Genomic DNA, 21,183 nt, shown 5'->3' with positions numbered 1-21,183 from the left:
CAAATTCATTACTTCAGGCCAGTATTTGTACTGACATTTTAAGGCCTTACATATAAGGACCTGATGACATCCCGTCCACAGTATCAAAATAACATGAACAACTCTGTCTGATCCAGCCTCCTAAAATCCGTCAAATGCCCAAAACATCAGTTTTTGTCATACAGTACATCGCATTTAACGTAGGTGTGTTGCATGTGTTTGTGTTCAAGCATGGGCTCAAAATAAAATGACTAAGCTTCTAATCTTTACAAAGTGTTGTATTTTTTCATCAAAATGTTTCCCATTTTTGATATTTCTTCTTTATTTCTCACACAGCATCCAACCCAAGGGTATCAGTTGTTCTCTGGCTTAATGCAGCAGGCTAGAAATGTCTTTATTCACATGCAGCAGTAGCTTGTCAGATTACAGAACAGAGACAGGACAGAATACTTATGGCTAAAGTAGTTCCACATAAGTAAACAGACTAAACCCCCCAAATAACCCTCAAGCAGATAAAGCATAACATAAAAAACTGTGCAAAACAATGCATCAACACTACTATTGTTTGTAGCACTATGTGAACACACTGCCTTCATTGTTTCAAAGCAAAGCGGATGTGTGTTTTTCTCTAATTGGGGCAAACCCCCACTAACTTAACGTCCCCTCAAGGAATATTGTACTAAATAGACTTTTTAAACAGGCAGGCTGGTGTTTTCAATCAGTTCAATAAGAAAAGATGTTTAGCACTGATGAGGGGAATTTTAAAGTGTGCCTATTTTCCTGTTGATCGATCATCTCCCATGATATATACAAAAGTGTTGTTGAACTAGTTATAAAGTTGAATTACTGTCTACTTTTTGTGCAGTTGTCTTTGTGGAAAATAGCCCCAATTCTGTGACTAAAAGTTTATTAAGACAGTATTAATGGCAGAATTGAAGGCCAAGTGACTTCAAACCAGTAAAACAGGCACAATGTGATGTATCTCCCATATCAGCACACGCAGAAAGTCAAACCGAGCAACTTTTTATATATATATATATATATATATATATATATATATATATATAAAAAATCTATAATGCCTTGCTCTTCTATTTATTTGTTTTTACTCATATTCTTAACCAAAATGTTAATTAAACAAAAATGATTTCTGTCACAATAAGCGCTATTGTGTAAAAAAAAAAAAAAAAAAAAAAATGGAATGAAATGCTTCACAAGTTTTCAGTACTCATTTTTCATTGATTTCGGCTGGTGAAAAACATTCTTCTCAGACAGTCTCCTCTGTTTCATCCACTCCGAATGGCAAAACATTCAACTTTAAACCCTTAAATACAAGAATGCAAAAACTCAGATGAAGTACCGGAAGCACTTTGCTTTCCACTCCCTTCAGGTTCTGTGAATGTGTTTCTATTTTTCTCTTGTCTCTCTATTTAGTCAGTTTCTTTCCCATCTTCTCCATCAATCACACTCTCTCCAAAAAAATAAACCAATAATGATAATAATAGAAAATAATTCTTCAATATTAACTCTGTTCCCTCTATCTCTCAAGTTTTGTTATTTAAATTATCTGCTCTCCTCCATCCCCTTCCCCTCACTCTCTCCATCTTTCAGTATCTCCCTCTCTCCCCGTCTCTACTTTTTGTAGTTGCCAAACTGAATGGCCAGCCGGTCGCTGACACAGCGGAACGTTGCAGGCTGCACCTCCCAGTAGTTGACAGGGTTAGCAAACAGGCTGATGCCATTATAGAATGTCCTCTTCATCCCAAATCCTCGAGGGCAGAAGTCATCCACACTCACCTGGCTGATGTTGTTGGAATGGAGGTACACCACCTAGAGAGCAGGAGTGGCAAAGCAGACGGTGATCAGGGCATTATGTAAAATATTTCAGAGACACTGCTTTCAGATTGAAAACAAAACAAGTTTATTATCATTATGCAGACTTTGGTAGACTCACCTGTAGGTATTTCATATCTGGGAGCCCTTTAGGAACACTATTGAGGCGGTTGTTGTCCAGATGCAGCTCTCTCAGCCTGGGGAGGTAGGACAAACTGCCGTTCTCTATGTTGCGAATGTGGTTAAAGCCAAGGCCCAACCTGGAAAATGGGAGGCAGGGGGAGGAAAATGTGAAATAGTCAGAAAAAAGGCACTGCATGGTACATTTAGCTTAACTGTTTAACAAGTGTGAGCTGGAGTGGCTGAAAATTCCCTGATTATTATCACTGCAAGAAAAGCATTTTAAGCCAGGTGAGAATTAGACACAGCAGCAGCCTGGCAGTAATGTGGCCGTAAATGATCCAAGATAAGTGTTGATAAAGCAGGTGAAATAAAACTAGTGTAGTGGAGGAGAAATCGACTTAAGGCACTTGTTGTAATTTTTTCATTTATTAGACAATGCTGCTATTTTGACTGGAGTAGGAAAGCACACATAAGCATAAAGTTGGAGTTTTATTCTTCTACATTTTAGTTACATGTCAATGTAGTTCATTTTATTACCCCTAAGGGGCACTGTTGATTGGGAATGTGTATAAAAACACAGGATAGTTCTTTACAGGTATGCAAGCAGAGACTTCACGGTGGAAAAGAGAAGTTATGGTAAAAAATTAGGATGTTGTTGAGGGAAAGTACCTGATCAGGTTTTTGTAGCGGCTCAAGTCCTCCAGTTCTACAGCCTGAATCTGGTTGTGGTCCAGATGAAGCTCATTGAGACTGTCTGGGAGATCTGAAAGACAGACACCATACCTGTAAGGCTCTACTTTGGGGTGAGATTTGATTTTGTCCCATAGCTGTCAATTGTTTTTTTGTCTCCTACCTGCTGCTAAGGCCTTACTTGCCATATTAAAATTTTCTCTCTGGTTAGAAGTGATTAAATAGAAGATAGATACCACACTCATGTCTGTCCAAAAGTTCCTAAAGCTCACTATTTAAGAGGTTATATCTCATTTGTTAAATCTGCACCAAAATCAAATTGTAAAAACAGCAATTTGCGGTTTTATGGTGGGTTTATGTGCCAAACTGGAGTCTCCGCAGCACATAATCTCCTGTAAAACTGCAAATTGTCAGGGTTTTCTTCTACTTTTTGGCAGAGCCAGGCTAATTGTTTCCCCCTGTTTTCAGTCTTTATGCTAAGCTAAGATAATTGGCTGCCGGCTGTAGTTTCACATTCGCCAAACAGAAATGAAAGTGGTATCAATCTTTTCCTCTGAATGTGAGTTAGTGTATTTAAAAATGCCGGACTATTCCTGCCTATATTGTAAATATGTTTGCATTTTGGCCACAAGAAATGAGTTTTCACCTTTGGGCACCCCAGTCAGTTTGGCCTCTGATATACGCAAATAATTCAGTTTCAGTCCCTTGAAGGCTCCAGGCTCAAAACCACTGTTCTGGATGGGGTTTGCTCCCATCTCTGCAAGATAAAGAGAATATTTGTGGCATGTCAAAATACAGTTCCTTTAATCTTCAAAATCCAATGCCAATGCTCTACAGTGGCAAAGGCAGTGGTGAGCACCTCCGAATATAGCCTAGATTTGTTGTAGTCATCAGCATTTCTAACCTATGCAGTTCATGCTGCCCAGTCCCGAGAAGGCACCAGCTGGCACCTGCTGGATGCGGTTCTCGTGGATCCTCATCTCAACCAGAGAGGCCGGCAAGTTCTTGGGGATGGTTGTCAGCAGATTCTTGGAGAAGTAGAGCTTCTGCATGTTCTTCAGAGGGATGAACGTTCTGGGGTGGACTTTGGAAATACGGTTATTCCTCAGAGACAGACCCTGTGAAAACACCAGAAGCACCCAGACAGTCAAAAGAGCAAAGAAAGAACACTAAAATCAAAGAATACACAAGAGCTTGTGTTTGCATTTCCTGTCTCTACTGAAATGTGTTTGACTGAATTAAACTGTTCACAGCAGCCCCATCATCCAGCAGACTGTTTCTCCACCTGCGCTGGCTGAAAGATGCAGACAGATGTAGCCTATAAACAGACCTTAATAGAGATGTTATTGTATAATGTCATGTCGGGAGTTTCCTACGCTGCCAGCCTCAATATTGCTCTTGGTCAGTGCTCTTGTATGCAGGTCAGGAGTGAGTAAAGCCTTCCCGCTAAGAGAGGCAAGGATGTGAGCTTGACTACTCCCATTTGGCCTGGGGCTCAAAATTTAATACAATTAAAGCTCTCAGAGCAGAGGGCGGTGGAGGGAGAAAAAGAAAGGAGATGAACCTCTAAATCCCTCTAAGCGGAGAGTTATAATAATATTTCACACTACTGAAGCCAATACAAGCTGAGCTGAGTCGATTACACATCGTTGAGAGGTGCTGAGCTGCTGAGAGGGACTTTATGAATGTGACCAGATTGTGTGTGTCTCTTACATATAGGTTAGTGAGGCCTTTGAAGTCATTCTCTTTAAGCTCAGTGATACGGTTGTTCTGCAGGTCCAGGAACTTGGTGTCCGGAGGAATATTCTTTGGCACCTCAGTCAGACCTGAAGACAAGACCAATAAAAACACAGAAGGGATTCATACTCCATTAAATGCTTCCATGGATGACTGTGAACCAACACCCTAAAAACCATTTTGTTTTCAATGGGCACACTCTTAGGATATCTTAGTCAGACATAATGTAGACCTCGGAAAATAAATAGTCACTGTGTGTTTTAAAACCTTCATCAGGCCTAAAAATTAAACCAATCATAGTCCCACACAATGTCAAATGAGTACTTTGGGGTTCCTTAGCTATTATTTTAATGAGAGGTGGACATAGACACAGTCATGGAGGTCACACACAGACGTCAAAGCAGAATATTACTAACATTACTGGTTTGTCACTGACAAAGACACGCACACACACACATGCAGAAACGCAAATTCCCTCACACCAGATGGGGACAACAGATGTTTTCCATCTGGTTTCCATTTGACAGAAGTCACAAAGGACGTGACTTAAATACCATCAGCAAAAATCACACATCAAATAAAAGGGAGATGGGCACAACCCTGACACATACAGACAGAAAAATATACAAGCTGTGTTTGTTAATGTACGAGCAGTGAAGCTGCCACTCTATTTGAGAACATAATTGTTTTAATTTCAGCTTCTTTGTGACAGAAACACCTGCTAAGAAGTGGTGAAAATCAATCAGCAACATCAACTACGAGCATTAACACCAAAGACTGTTATGGTTGGGGTTGCTTATGAATATTGTTTTCCAAGCAATAAATTCATAAAGGCTAAGAATGGGTTACAACAAGTGGACAGCGTTAAGAAATACACCTGCATTATTCCACTTAGTAATCTCTCTGGAAAAATGACTCAGCACACGCGCAAACAGAACTACCAGAGATCATTAACAAGACCACATCATAGAGCCACGTGGACAAGTGTATTAGATGTGGTCAGTGGCGCAGACAGGCCACAGTAAGCGAATCCCTACCCGGGCAAACCTCATCTGGACCACGACCATGATGCAATCAGGCCGGCTTGGAAGCCAGCGCCAGCTGTCCCACTGGGATCCAGTCTGCCACCAACCACATCTGACCCAGAGGGCTCTACCCAGAGCTGTCCATCTAAAGTTATGTTTAGATATATGACTTTGGCTGTACTGTACCACACCCTCCATTTCACCGCACAGGACCAAACTCTGAGTTCAATTCAGCTGAGAGATCTGAGGAGGCTTGGAGCTTCAGGATGTAGCCTTATCCAAGAAATTAAATTGCAAGTTTGTACCTTCAGAGAACAAATTCATTAAAAATGTGGGTAAAAGATCAACTCCCAAGGATTATGTTTTAATTATAAACAAGACTCTCTATGAATTACTTTTCCCAAATTTATTAAAGTCATTACAGCAGCTGTGAGAGAAATATGACTCTACATGCGCAGAGTGTCATCAGGTGGATTCATGTGGTAAGAAATATTTACCTTCCAGTCAACACCTGCAGCTTTCGACATGCATCCTGCCAGCTGGAAACCTTCACATTTTTACGCCTGCATCAAACCTAACAGACATAATAAACAGACCTGAAAAGACTTTCATCCACACCCAGATTAGCTGGATCCCTTAACCCCCTAAACCCCAAACCACAGCGGCTTCACCCATATCTACCACAAATCTTAAAGCCTTCACCGCAAACTGACAAAACTAGCACCCTCTCAAACCCAAGCGCCCCTCAACACAAATGCTTGACATCATGCTGGGATGTACACTGAGAGGAGACAGACGCCACCGCCAAAATACATCTGTTCTAAATAAGCACTTGACATCTCAGAAATTATACGCTTCCACATTTACCCTCTGCAGAAAGACCATGGGACAGTAAATATATAGAGCTTGTAAAATGATGATTCGACAAAACCATTATGTCTAAATTCAGACAGCTTATTGGAGTTATAGCCAGTATAATATGAGGAATCTTTATATCCATAAATACGACTTGAATACAGTTTCTTTGCTCTTATAAGAATAGACAGCATACACTCATAATATCCACAGCCAGGAAATTGTAGCATATGGAAACTAAAATCAAGTCACAGGCAGACTATAAAAGCATCATGAAATCATATTTTTAAGTAGTTTATGTGTTTTTTTAAATTGTCAAGAAAGTATTTTTGTATTAACTATTACTATAGTTCCTTTTCACTTCCCCTTTTCATAAAAGTTAATATTCATAATCCTCACATCCTTATCTTGATACAAAAACACTTATGCTGTACATAAACCCACAGCTCTCCTACATTTTTAAATCCTGTTAAACTCATTCTTCTCTCCATTCTCTCCTCCTGTTTTAGGTTTCCATTAAACATCCTGTCTCGAAAACAATGAAACATCTATTTAAAGACAGTGAGGGAATAATAAACTTTTCATCTCCTCTCATCAAAGTGTCCCTTTTTTGTCTAACATTAATATGGCTCTTTCTCTCTTTCTCTCTGCCTTCCTCTTTCACTCTCTTGATCCCTTTCCATCTCTTTCATTTTCTCTTCCTCCTTCCTTCTGCCAACTCAGTCTTTCCCCCCTGTTTTTCTGGTCAAACCCTTTCTTTTCTTCTCCCACCCAGTATCTACACACAAAGTCTGGAACACAAAATCCCTCAAAGAGATGCCTTCCCTTGTCAAAATACACTAGCATTATCCCGAGGGAGAAATTCCTCTCTTAGATAATACACCAAAGGGGGGCTTTATTCTCTGGACCTATGAAAGTCATACAAGGCTCAGTTTATTCTCTCTCACTCCGTCACTCAATCATATTACACTCAGCTTTCCTTTCTGAACCTCCTGACACACTCACACAGTCGCAGACATGCATCTGTCTTCATACACACTCTCACTGACCGAGGTCAGAACATTGGACAACTCTGAGGTGACACTGGCAGCCGAAGGGGCACATGGGTATGTGCGTCGGGGGGAGCTCGTCTATGGCTGAGCCTTCTTCTTCGTCCCTCATCATCGTCATTATCCCGCCAGTGTCCATACTGTCCAAGGCAAAGTCCCAGAAGCCTTTCTGCTCGAAGGGCAGGGCCGAGGAGGGTGAGAGTAGCTGGAGCACGCATAGCAACAGCAGGAGGGACCCATGTGGCAACATCTTTATCTCACACACCTGTAGAATTTAAAAAAAAAAAATAAAAAAAAAAACAGCAGAAAGAAGGAGAGCAGTGTCAGTTTTATTGCAAAAAATACACACACAGTTCCCAGTTCAGCCTGGGATAAATACTACATTAATACAAGTTATGATGGTCAGGTTTTGTTGAAACTTCAACAATTGTGGTGAAGGCTGTAAAATGTGGTGCTGTTAAATTGTTGTAATAGTGTTAAACTGAGGTGTTTCTAGTATTTTGTTCATTACATTTATGTCAATAAGGGTAGACGGGAATATGTACATGGCATCTAAATGTTGCTGGGGTGTTGTAAAATGCCAGAAAAAGAAGAAGAAAGGGAAAGAAAAGAAAACTTGAAAGGAAAATTGCATGAGCAAAGCTGGATTACCAACTGCCCTTGGGCCCCAGAGCCCCAGGGGCTCCAAAAGCACCAAGTTCACTGTCTATCAATTGATTATCAACAAAGGCAGGTCCTGTATCATTACTTATTCTTTAGGTCTATTCAAGGAAGAGGTCATGTGTAAAAATCCAGTTTTAAGATCTACATTATTATATTGTGCTCACATGATGCATATTCCTGAACTAAATTGTCTTTAATTACCACAAATTGATACACAGATAATCTGGGACGAGGTACTATTAATCTGGAATAGAGCAAATAATGATGCTGCCATCTACAGTCTGTTATGTGCACTTGACTAAACAGGGACATGGAGGTGACAGAGTTCATGCACAATGCACAGACGGTGGGAGATACGGGCGAGATGGAGGCAAACTTTTTACCACAGTCATCCTAACAGGTTAATGCGGCCATGTCCATGAGGGCTATAAATGAATTGCAATGTAGACTAAGCATAGTTGTCATTGTTAAATGGACACTAGAATATTATGATATGGTCTGCTTATCCTTAATTATAAAGCCTTACTGTTAATGCCACACCTAACAGGCACACCAGGAGCTGGAGACTGGTGAGGAGAAATGGACTCATTCCCCTGGTAGACTTGCCAGGAATCAACTCTGGGAACGAAAGTCACTTAAAACTACTGCGACAAAATGTCACTGTCTGCTTCCTGCATGCTGAGTTGATTCCCAAGAGAGCAAGTCTATTCTCACTGGCCAATCAGATAGTGTAGAGGGCCTCACCTCAGCGGTGGAAAACTTTATTCCTGCAACCGAGCAGTCAAACAAAGCCACCATTCATTTAGAGGGGAAACTGGGAATTCAAGTGCAAAGTGTCTGTGCATGTTCATGTGTTTGAGTGTGTATGCATGTCATGAAACACAGACTCCATGATGTCATAGGTAATTGAGGTCACCAGACATGGGAGTGAGTGTGTGTGTGTGTGTGTATGTGTGTGTGTTTATTTGCTTGCTTTATCCTGTCTGCACTGGCCTAACTAACACTTCAGCTCAGCCACCCCTTCCCACTCAACCTAAAATCTAATTCCTACAATAACAAATTATGACCAGGCCAATTGATCCCTGCAACAGGAAATTGTGACCCTTAACCAGAGGCTAATCCTACACACAAAAAAAGCCTAGTCCTACACTGGACTCTGGGGTGACCTAAAACCCTATAATCTCTAACCTTGTCGTGTTAATTCCTTCCCTGATCCTCAGCTCTGTAATCCTACAGAGGGATGAAAAGTCTTGGTGCCCATAGTTAGCATGCAAATAGACTTTTCAGAGAAGTTCAAGGATCATGTCACAACATGATTAGGAGCAAATTCTGGCTATCAGCATTATCAACACCAAGAGATTGATGAAAAGAATGAGCAGCGGAGTGAGAAGCGGGAGGGATTACACAACAGACAAAGAAGTGAAGGTTTAGAGAGAGACTGACACCAAGAGCAATATAAGAAAAAGGTAAAAGTGGATATTGTGTTTTGGTGGATTTGCACTGCACTTTATGTGGAACTTCAACACATCTCCTATGACATAACATGACACTCCATATACTTTTGTCACGTATGTGTCATTCTTCTAAATGTGACACCATTTTTAGTATTTTTCTAAGCTATTTCACTTAATGTTCCAGGAAATTTCTGGTGCCACTGGTTGTTCACAGGACTTTGAATTGCCTAAAAGGGAGACTGTTTAAAAAAGCTTGTGAGGGAGTTTCCGGTGCTACTTAATGTTGCGGAAATGCTTCTCATTCCACACAGATCTCTAAACTTATACTCCTAATCCTTTAAATTGCAAAAGTAGTGGCTTAACAAAAACAGTGTCTGAATAAAGAAATACAAATATGTGATCCAAATACAGTGTGTGGGCAATGAATTAGCACTCTAAAACTGTAAATGTTAAAGGCATTTTTGCTCTATTTAAAATAAAAATAAAAGAATTCTTGAGGGACATTAAAATCAGTACAACAAAAAGCCTGTGCATGATGTGGACCTGGCCTGGAGGCATGAATAACTGGCCTCTGCAGTCTGTTCCCTGCAATAAAAATAGCTGCCAAATTATACCATTTTGCAGAAAAGAAAAAACACCACTGGCCTTGGCTTGGCCAGAAGAATACAGCCAAGCGGACGCAGCTAGGGCATATATAGTCAGCATCACACAATGACACGCAACACACAAAAGAGCCGGAATACACACAGAAGATACCACCAGACTTATTTATACACCCACAACTTCTGCAGCTTGTGCCGTGTAGCATGATGGGAGGTATACCAAGCATAGATTGTAAATCTAAAACTATAACACCAAAGCTCTAATCTTAGGAGCCATTTTTCAGTGTTCAAACCAATGATTTGTCTACCATTTGTTGAGATGTGGCAGTGGCTGGAGCCTCGCAGACAGAGGTGTTAGGGATGATGGATGAGAAAAAAAAAGGGAGGCAGGAACAAGAACAGTCTATCATCATCCAGGAATGAAATGTAAGGCTACTAAAATCACAACATGGCGATAAGACTAAACTACATCCCACAATCAAGCAGTACTTTGGCTCTAATAACCACTTTTATCTGGCCCCGGTGTGTGCATGTATGAATTCCTCTCCTCTCCCTGCAGTTAAACTGTGAGACGTCAAACATCCGGTCTGAGATGAAGACAAACCAAAGGCTTCAATCTCAATTGTTATTGCCTCGGCTCTCCTCCCATCCAAAGGCCAAGAGCGGTTTAATGGATGGATGGATGGTCGGCTATTTCTGTCTTGCTTAGTGTGTTTTTCTCCGAGGTGGTGTAGAGTAAGTGTGCGTGTGTGTGTGTGTGTGCATGTGTGTGTGTGTGTGTGTGTGTGTGTGTGTGTGGTGAAGAGACGAGAGCATTGAAAAGAAAAAAAAGAGGAGTAGAATGACAATTATGGGGCAGACACAGAAAGAAAGAAAGAAAGAAAGAAAGAGTGGGAGGTGTGTGTTGGAGGCAGAGAGAAGGATGTGAGAGATGAAGCTACTAAAGATATACAAAGCAATACCATCTTTGCAGTAATGTACTTCCCCATTTAGGACAGATTTTCTGGGTTTGAGCGAAGCCCCTTAGTTCCAACAAAGGAAGATCTTAATCCTAAAGCATACAATCTCCACCTTTTGGGATAAATTGTAATGTTGAATGTGAGCCAGGCCTTAATGCCTAACCTCAGTGTTTAAACCTCACTAATGCTTTTGTCGCTGAATGGGACCAAATCCCTGCAGCCAAGTTCCAAACTGTTGTGGAAAGCCTTCTACAGAAGATTGGAGGCTGTTACGCATGCATTAGATGCATTAGATAAAATGAGAAATCGCATGTGGGTGTCCACATACTTTTGGTTTGTTTAGCTAATCCTATCTCAGAATCATCTTAACAGTTTATAAGACGGAGACTTCTCTCTCTGCCCTACAACAATGATTATTTTCCTTCAATAAAACAAAGAGTAGATCAAACAGCAGGAAAATCCCCATCTGTATTGAGGGTGTGTCAGCTCATGCCAAGTGTGCGAATCAAACACGCACACACACACACACACACACACACACACACACACACACACAATATGACTGTCTGAGCCTCTAAAAGTGGTTAAAGCTGTTATGACAAGTAAAAGAAGACAGACACGTTAATGAAGATACGAATTCCAGTGGTTTGCTAATAGGTGTGAGAGGTGAGGCGAGGATTAAGGAACAGAAGACGATATGAGAGAGGATTCAGAGACGAATCTATGGGTGGTTTAATGTCGACTGACAATTTTAAAAAGACAGCAGTGTCAGTGAAAGCACCATCTGGTGAACAATCCATCCTACAAGGGTATCAGTTGTTTGAGTTTCCCACACCCTGCCTCTGAGATTAGCTTTACATTTCCTATATGCACTATCCATCAAGTGGTGGGTACTTGTCAGACCTCCCATCCACCACAATTACTTTGATGTGACTGGAGTTTCCACAAGGAAGCCTTTGCCTCAGTCAAACTAAACAATCATATATTTAAGCTATATGCACTCTGTGTTGCCAAGAATAATCATCTCCTTTGCAATACAATACACAGTGTTTGGTCTCCCATGACCGCAGTCGAGAGAAAGGCAGTCACCGCTACCTCACACCCAGTCACACACACCCCCCCCGTTTTCTTCTGACTATAATGAACTGCTGCCACCTTTTTTTTTTTTATCATACCACTCAAAGAAACCCTTAATTGCTAACTGAAAAATCATCAAGTTTTATATGCACACAAACCCTTTTATTACTGCACATTTTATTGACAGCTGCTGTTCTACATGAACCCTTTGGCACTGCCATGAGCCCTCAAAGCTGGAGGTGCCAAACTCCATTAAGCCTTACAGTATCGATCAAGGCATAAAATGCTGGCTCATTTTATCTGTGTGTATTCATACTCAGTGTCACATCAGTCCTGCTCCTTCGATTGCATTGGCAGCTGTGTGAGCGGAGTTAAGGTGGGGCAGAGAGCTTACCAAAAGTTCCAGCTGGCGCCAGAATGCTGGTATATTGGCATCCGCCACGTCAACACTCAGTGCGGATTACCGTCACATGGAAGTTCAAAGTGATCAAATTGCTGACTGAGCAAAAAAAATATTTGAAATGGCTTTGTATTGTGTTGCAGATAATAAATCTAATTTTGGTTGGAGTTGCTCCAACGGGATATTTTGTTTTTTCCTAAGCCAATGTTATTCTGAACAAGATTCAAACTCGAAAATGCTCCAGTAAACTGTGACCCTTAAAACAACATAAATGTTAAACTCACACAAATGTTTGCTTGTGGAAATGACATGCTGGCCCAAACACATATGTAAACCATCTATGTGTTTTTGTCTCAAAATCTGAAGTCTGTTTTGAAAATGATCTGGTCATTTTGCTGACCTCCCTTATTTCCCCATGACATGTCTCCTTCCCTCCACACATGTGAACACACACAGCCAGACAGGCTGATACACACACACACACACACACAGACACACACACACACAACCCAAATTCATATACTCCCTTATACAGGCTGTTAGTGCTAGGCGGGTCCGGTAGAAGCATTCGGGTGGAGTTAACTGCCCCAGCGGCTGTAATTTGGTGACTGCTATCCCTAAAAAAAGGAACTATTTGGCAGCTTCTCTGTTGCCGCCAAGCTTGGATGTGGTGGCAAGTTTCTCAATACTGCAGCAGAGACGAAGCCTAACCAGGGCAGATCAGAGAGCAGAGCAACACAGAACAAAAAAAAAAAAAAAAAAAAAAAGAGCCAAATCAGTCAAGAGTAGAGGGATAGCTGACCTGTGGATCCATTCCTGTGGGCAGATATGCCTCATTCAAAGTATGTGGAGTATTCCAAAGTTTGTGCCAGTTATAAGTGGGCTATGAATAGAGACTGTAAACAATGGCTGCTTTTTGCAGAACCAAAATGGAACAATCAGCATGTTTTATTGTCAAAAGTTTCCAAAAAAGTTTTCCAGAGCACAGATTTAACTCTGGCTTGAATTTAAAATTGTAGTAGTAAGGGGAAAATATGGAGATGACAAACAACATTATGAAATAAAACCTTCAGACAAAGACAGACAGGTGGATGGACAGACAGGCAGTGGGATTTACAGAGCAGGTAGACATACAGGTGTAGGAAGCTGACTAATAGGCAGGCTGACTAGAAGGACAGGAAACAGACAGATTTAGCCCGTTATTTTCACTGTCTGACCATTGACTCCACAGTAGACTTACACTCTGTCTTTGTACAGCAAGGTGACTCAATTAAATACACTGGTATAAATGGCTCATGCATGGTAGTTAACCATTGGTGGATATGAGGTCATCAGCACAAGACAGAATGAGGCCACAGAGAAAAAAAAAAAAAGTCCTTCTTTCCTTAGAAAATTGAGGAGCGTATATTTGTTTGCATTAGATTATGTGACAAAATAAAACACAGATGAGTGAGTGAAACAGGCACTTATTGTCCAGCTATAATAATCTCCCTGCCAAGTAGCGTTCCTCAAGCCACAGTTCTCTCAACACATCTCAATCTGAACACTGTGTGTATACAGAGGCTGAATTGGAGGGTAGCGCAGGCCTGTGTACCAAAACGGATTGACTTGATTGGCACGTTTCACTATAATTATTCTCCCTAAATGATGATGCAGGGATGGATGTAAAAGACCCGCTATAAATGCCATGCGTTACATTTAGAGTCTGATGAGAGAATAAGGGTGAGTTGATTTCAGGATAAAGTGAGCATGAAAAGGTTTGCTTAGTTGTTATTTCATCTTCTAATGACTGCTTCGTCTTTTGAGACTCATCGCGCCATCTAGTGCAAATCCGGACTGAAAGCAAATTACAATGTCTGATGTGACATGTGACACAGGTTGCATTAAACAGCCCCAAGATGCATATCATATTTAAAATACAATAATATTGAGGAAAAAACAAATAAATAAACAACAAATTTATTATGCGCTGCACACCATGTGTAAACTTTAACTGAAAATATTAAAGTTGTGAACATAAATCTGCAGAAAGCATTAAAAAACGTAAATATACAGCACATCTGCAGTAACAGTAGAGTTTATAGCTACTTTATGATGTGTTAGAATTCAATTTATTGATATCACTATTATATAGTATATAGTTCAAAAGTTTCTATAAATCACATTAAACATGCTGATTTCTCATGTTGCCCTGGTTTAATACATATTTACTGTTTTTGTAAGCCTATACAATGAATGAGAAAGTTGCCCCCATCTAATTAAAAACTCAATATAATAATAATAAATAAAATAACCCATCTCCCCTACCTGTTGGACAGAAATAAGATATTAATTCCAAATTCCAAAAATAGGTTGAAGGGTGTTTTCTCCCTCTGTGCGTCAGATTATCCCGGAGATTTAAAAAAAAAAATTGCCCTATATTTTCATCACATTTAGGGATTATTGCAGTATTTCCCTGTGGTCCTCTGACATCCAGCCACAGCTCCTCCACCACTGTGCGCCACTGCGAACCGTGTCAGGGCACTGTGTGTGCTCGTTTCACTCCAAACCGAGGAAATGACTGAGAGCCGGGGGGGTCGAGCCCATAAAGTTAACAAGCCAGCCTCCTTTCTCCCCTTTTTGGATGGAGGGAGGAGGAGGAGGAAGAGGAGGAGGAGGGAGAGAGGCCGGAGTAGCCTACAGTACTTCTGTGCTGTTATAGTTGCTGGTACAGTACTACTGGTTGTATTATAGTTTTAATATTAGTAATCCAATGATAAGTTCCATGCAAATATTATAGAAAACTTTACATAGGAATATATTATGACACCAACCCTAGAATAGCCTATGTAAAAAATCAATCATCAAAAGACTGAATATTATGATGCACAAGCATAATATTTATAGCCAGGCTGTTGGCTTATATATATGCTGACTTATATATATGTTATTGGGTGTTCCTGTTATTTTTGTACATCCACTGTAGATGCAATTGCTGTAGATACAAAGATGATTTTCCCTATAGAAACATCATGGTGACGTTTCCTGAAGAGAAAGAAGAAGAAGAAGCAGACAGTGTACTCAATTTGAACTTTGCATCCAAGGTCTGTAATTGACATGTTTAACTGCTCTTGAAGACAATTTAGATAAAAGACATTGTAATTTTGGCACTGCCAATTAAAACACAAGCTAAAACATGGCATTGTCTGAAATATCTCAGACAGACTTCACTACAGTGCAATTGAAATACGCAGTGTCATGGGGACCCAAAGAAAGCCTTTATTGTGGCTGAATGTAATGAAATCGTTAAGTAAAGAGTAAGTGTCCTCGGATGAAAACATGTTCTCTTTTTCAATATCACCTTGCCATGGAGGCCACGCTCACAGGACATTTTGTTTAACCACTATTTTTATTTTTATAAAGTGTTGCTTTTGGAAATTGTTTTAGGATGACAAAAACCTGAAGTTTTGTCTTTTAAAGGGCAAGTGTTAACTGGATTTTATTTTTTGACTCTATGCTGAGTCATGGCGAACTTTTTTTTAACGAACCACTATATAATTGTGTAAAATCTAGCTACACATTTCTCTCACTGATTAGTACTGGGAGAGAACATGGTGATACCACCAAACTCCGTCAGGATCATGGAGAAAATGTATTTCTAGGACTGTGATTATAAAACGTATGATTTTGTGTCTTCTCACGGTTTTCTATTAAATTTTGTTTTGGCAGGATGAAGCGTTCTTACTCACTGACTCTCTGATTTTCTCTCCGTATTGCCAGCACCCAGAGCGAGGCAGTGAGTTTGGCAAGCCACACCATCTGGGAGCTTTTCCGACCTTGTACAAAGTCGGCCACACAGACGTTTGCAGTTATTTACACATTATCCATGCGCTCTGCTGCAGTAGCTCTATGAGTGTCAGGTCATAATCGTTTTCCTGATCATCCATATCAACACAAGAAGAGACTGACACTCCTGGCTGTGTTTTAGTTCAGTTATATGCCTTTCTTTCTCTCCGTGAGTGCAGTATCCACAGTGGCGGAAAAGGCATGCAGACCAGATCAATGCCCTGCAGGGGTGTTGGCAGGGGAAACAGTTTTGATAGAGGCCTTTGCAGATAACATTCCTCTTTTCTCTGCTTCCTCTCTCTCACGTTTTGTAGATTCAGTCTTTCTCTCTGTATCTCGCTCGTTATTTCTCTGTCTGCCTGTCTCTCTTTCTCTTGCGCTCGCTGTGGTTCAGTTGATTATGGTGTTGGTCTGTAGCTAGAGGGCTTGGCATCCAAATTAAACTCTTTTTGTCCTACGAGTGTTCAACTAACGTGTCTCCAGAGATTAGCACACCCACTTGTTAGCTCTTGCGTGGGTTGCTGCTATACAGTGAGTGAGCCTTTCTATGCAGGGGGGAGAAGAATATTGACTTAAGTGTTGTTTTTGCATTTTTGGAGTTGGAACTTAGCCCGCTAATAGTTTACTTCCCACTCACTAATGTTGTAGCTATAAAGGACATCAGGCCTGGCCAAGTGGTTAGCTTATTCTGTCTGCAAGCACATTCTTGGTGACCCTAAATAGTTGACCCTTAACACTGGAACCCAACCTCATGTTCCAGCAAAGGGACTGTCCTCACTCCTCTACCCTCCAGCCATCCTCTTCCTCCTTGTCTCACTTAATCTGTTTACGTCTGATGCCCATCCGAGTCAGGGAAAGGAATTCTTTTGCTGATTTTCTCTGTGAGTGTACTGGTGTTTTTTATTTTATCAGCAAGCACTCCCCCCACTCCTCCAATAACAAACACAGGAAGCTGACAGAGACAGAGCATGATCGAGGAAAAGCTCTCTGGTCAACGTCTTCCAAACCGGCTCTGGCCTTGGCTCGATGGGATGCAAAACATCTGTTGGGTGTGATGGTATGTCAGTTTAACAATTTAGACATGTCACACACAGTATGATGGACGGCACTGAAGTGGCAAGCCTGTCAAATTTGATAATACCCCGTGTGACAGGGTGTAGAGAGGAGGTTTAAGGATTTAAGATCAAAGCTGAAGCATCCATCTGTGCAAAAAGCACAAAGACAGGAAAACTGCAAAAAGAGAGCCAATGGTCGTCTCTGTGAGAAGCTTCGGCTCTGCCTGTACGCACAGGAACTGCAGTATAAATGCGAATGCGTAGTTTCTTAGACAGTAATGTGCTGTTTTGCAAAATGACTGTACAATTATGGAGAATGGAGACTGCACCACATGCACAAGACTGAAAGCAGAAACTAACATGTGATTACACGCCCAAGCAGAGAGAGTGAAAAGTATATATATGTATGTCTGTAACATATTCAGAGCATGTATGTGCTGAGCTGTCATAACCTGGTAAACTTTGTCATCTGATTTCCTTTCAATAACCCAGCTTCATTTCTCTCTTTCTCATTAAAACTGTCTATACCTCCCTACCTCAGTTCTCCTCCCTCCCTCTTTTCCTCTCTCTCTCTCTCTCCCTCTGAGTGGGTTTGTAACTCTAGCGTCTGCAGGGGACCTTCTGTTCTTCATTTAGAGCCGCAGAAACACTGTTCTCTGTTGAAACCTTATACCTGGAGCCAGCTAGTCAACATAGCAAGTGCAACTGCCTGTAAATTACGACTTCGTACACTTAGTACGACCCGACGTTTTATCATTTTAATTATATTCATTACTCTGAGTGATATATTGTGAAGTATGTTGTGTCTTTGCATGGGTGGATTAGCAAATTAAAGAGACTACTGCAACATTGAAGTGGAGAATTGCTGGCACTTGCATCAGCTATCATAAAATATTTAATTAGTTTTTTTTTGTTGTTTTTTGCTCTGAGTGAGACTGCAAATACAGATATTAGTTTTATTGCAGCAGGGTACGCTGTGAATCGAAGAAACTGCATATCATGTTCACGTCATGTTCCTGAGTTATTGGTAATAATACATAGCGAGAGAAATAAAAGGATAAATTCAAAATGAGTAGTTCCAGAGTGTTTGTGGTTTTTCCTCGAGCCATATTTCACCAAGTCTGCTTTGAGGGTAACTAACACATAAATATTACGGGTGAGGCTCTCACTCGCATCATACTCTCATCACACTGCTCAAAACATCTCTAAAGAGGCTAAGATTGTAGAAATGTAACAGAAGAATGGTCCATTGTTAGGTTTTTTTGTGCTTAACTGTGCATGAGGAGTCAACAGAGAAAAAGACACAGGGAGAGGGACACACAGCAGGAGAGATGGACAGTGAGATACAGTAGTGGGGAAAACCAGATGTGCCATTGTCATCAAACAGACTGTGATTGACAGTAACATTGTCATTAAACACATGTTTGCTGAACTCAGAAGGAGGAGAACTTTGGATAGGGGTCAAAGACTTCCTTGGCATGTGCTGGATCTTTGATCTGGACCTACATGCACTCAAGGAGGTGTTTCCAGACTGACCTGAATAGTCACTGAACTCTCTGCACTTTATTCACTTAGCACTTTATCTGTTCATTGTATTTGTGATCTGTGTCTTATGTGTGTGTTTTTGTTTTGTAAATTGTGAAATTTATTGAAAGAAAAATCAGCAAAGGAAGAAAAATGAATGTTTGCACTGTGGCTGTGGTCGCATTTTATCACTTGATAGGTTATATTTGTAATTTTTCAACAAAGATCTTTGGAAAAAAAATAGATAAATACACCAAGCAAGAAAGAGACAGAGAGAACATTGAGATCTGAGAAGTCACTTTGTCAATAAGGTTGGCAGGACACCAGAGCTCCAGTGGCTTTAGTTCCAAAACAGGAAAAAAAGCTCTGAACGTGCTCCAGCACTTTGCCTTCCTCCCTTCGTCATCTCCCTCTGTTTCAAATCTCTTTTCCTCTCCGTCTTCTAGCCACGTCTCATTGGTTTCAACTAGACATGAACTGCTACTCGTCTCATTTTTCACTGATCAGCTTAGAGACTTTCTAAGAACAATCACTGTATTGTCTCTCCCAAATCAGCTTGTTGTTTGTCCCTTAGCTCCACTCTCTGCCTCACCATGTCCCTCACCTTTTCCCCATCTCCCCTCTCCCACCACGAACCCACTCCTCTCACGCATACATACTTGCACACGAATTACTGTACACAGTCCTACAGCGACTGACGTCACCTCTACATGTTTGGAGGCCCTGACTGAGGCCCCCCTCACAGTCAGTGACCCTATGTATTTTAGCTGAGCGGCTGGTGGTGGATGTTTATGTTGGAACTCATCTGATGATAGAGAACCTGCGTGATGTTTATATTTTCCTTCCTAATGGGCCTCTTAGATTCACACTGTGTCACCAGGCATTTTTACTTTCTCTCAGGGACCCCAAAGACCCTATATGACTGCTTCATGACCCTGCCAGTATCTCTGTCACATCCAAACAGCCCTATTTTATTTTTACTTACCTTGACCAAAGGCTCCTCTTGCAAGCCCTGCAAGTACCAGGGGCTTAGACCAGAGACATGGGTTAATCCATTTCAGTCTAAATATTCTCAAAAGTATCACTTTAATACTTTAATGAAAAGACAGAATAAAACCAGAGTTTTGAGCAGATCCAGATTCCACTGCAAAACACTTCCAAGAACATTTTATACAATGATCAGTTCTATTACTGTGTAAATTACACACTTGAGTTCATTTGCAAAAAACGATGAATGCCATCCTCTAAAAAAAAGAACTGACTGAGTTATTTTAAACACATAGCACATTCTGAACCCTAAATACGTTTTGTCACAAAAACCATTACTGTCCATTGTCAATGGATTGCAAGTTCACGTTTTACAGCAGAAAGCACCAGTGCTGTTTTTGAACAGTGAATCAGCACGCAGTATTTGGGTCAGGTGGCACATTATGTCTGCGGCTCTGTTCAGCCAGGGATGTGCTGTCTGAAACAGAAGGGTCCAATTGCATCTTGCACATTTAGACAACACACCCACTTCATTACATGACACAACCCGATGTTCTTACCTTAACCCTAACCATCTCACGCCTGATGCCTAAACCTAACCAAGTGGGTGTGTTATGTAGTAAAATGGGTGTGACGCACAGAGTACTGTGAGTCAGGCCACAGACAGACCTATTTAGGTGTAACTTTGACTCAAAGTCCTCTTTAAAGATGGATAATTTGGAAAAAACTGAAGAACTCATGATGTTATTTCCTTCAGGGTGTAAAAAGAAGAGGAAAGCTGAATACTGAGTTAAACTGAGTAACATGGAGGACTAAGTTAAACTGAATACTGTGAAACATGGAGTAACAATAAATAACATGGAATATGGAGTTACACTATGGAATACTGTAAAATAGTTAATCATTTTCCAGGTTAATGTAGTTTCCAAAGAATTGATTGTAAACAAAAAACTGTGAAAAACTTTAGGCTCAATGAGTCATTTCTGCAATGAGCTTGTCTGGTTAACAACTGTCGTACCTCTTTTAAAAAAGGACAGCTGTGGTCTTTCATAACACTCTGCAGTTTAAAACATTGGCACATTCATGCTCAGTGGTTTTGTAGTCTAGGCAGGATTTTCCAAGGTATGATCTTAAAATTGTGTAATATTGCCCAGTAATGGGCTGTTTTGTTGCAACTTTCAGCATTTTACCTACTTGCTTTATGTTAAAGAATGTTAATATTGCATTAAAAGAAACTTATATCCATTACATTGCCTTGTTTAACTCTGAAACATGAAATATGGAGTTATCTGCCCCCCCCCCCAAAAAAACCAAACAAACTTTATATTTGAAAAAAAAACCAACAA

At 40.7% G+C, this 21,183-nt stretch overlaps 1 protein-coding gene across 1 annotated transcript; it reads right to left on the bottom strand.

Annotated features, from left to right (window-relative positions):
• Positions 1-1,227: 1,227 nt before the first annotated feature.
• bgnb (biglycan b) lies at positions 1,228-15,004 on the bottom strand. The gene is made up of 8 exons (XM_044350330.1): positions 14,754-15,004; positions 7,292-7,556; positions 4,339-4,451; positions 3,530-3,743; positions 3,272-3,382; positions 2,605-2,698; positions 1,934-2,072; positions 1,228-1,809 (listed from the first exon to the last, which is right to left on the bottom strand). Exons 2-8 carry the CDS (start codon positions 7,539-7,541, stop codon positions 1,612-1,614), a joined length of 1,119 nt encoding a protein of 372 aa, XP_044206265.1. The 5' UTR covers positions 7,542-7,556; positions 14,754-15,004; the 3' UTR covers positions 1,228-1,611.
• Between the last annotated feature and the right edge of the window lie 6,179 nt (positions 15,005-21,183).

Source organism: Thunnus albacares, chromosome 5 (genome assembly GCF_914725855.1).
Source record: "Thunnus albacares chromosome 5, fThuAlb1.1, whole genome shotgun sequence".
Taxonomy (NCBI): domain Eukaryota; kingdom Metazoa; phylum Chordata; class Actinopteri; order Scombriformes; family Scombridae; genus Thunnus; species Thunnus albacares.
Note: the sequence above shows the minus strand (reverse complement) of the source record. Positions and strands in the feature narration are given on the sequence as shown.

What these genes read in the sequence shown, in the direction of transcription:
- bgnb (XM_044350330.1), bottom strand. Translation starts at nt 7,541, where the DNA reads ATGTTGCCACATGGGTCCCTCCTGCTGTTGCTATGCGTGCTCCAGCTA. An exon ending in GGGCAGCATGAACTGCATAG is followed by an intron (nt 3,383 to 3,529) that starts GTTAGAAATGCT and finishes TTTATCTTGCAG; the next exon opens with AGATGGGAGCAAACCCCATC. An exon ending in CGCTACAAAAACCTGATCAG is followed by an intron (nt 2,073 to 2,604) that starts GTACTTTCCCTC and finishes CCCATTTTCCAG; the next exon opens with GTTGGGCCTTGGCTTTAACC.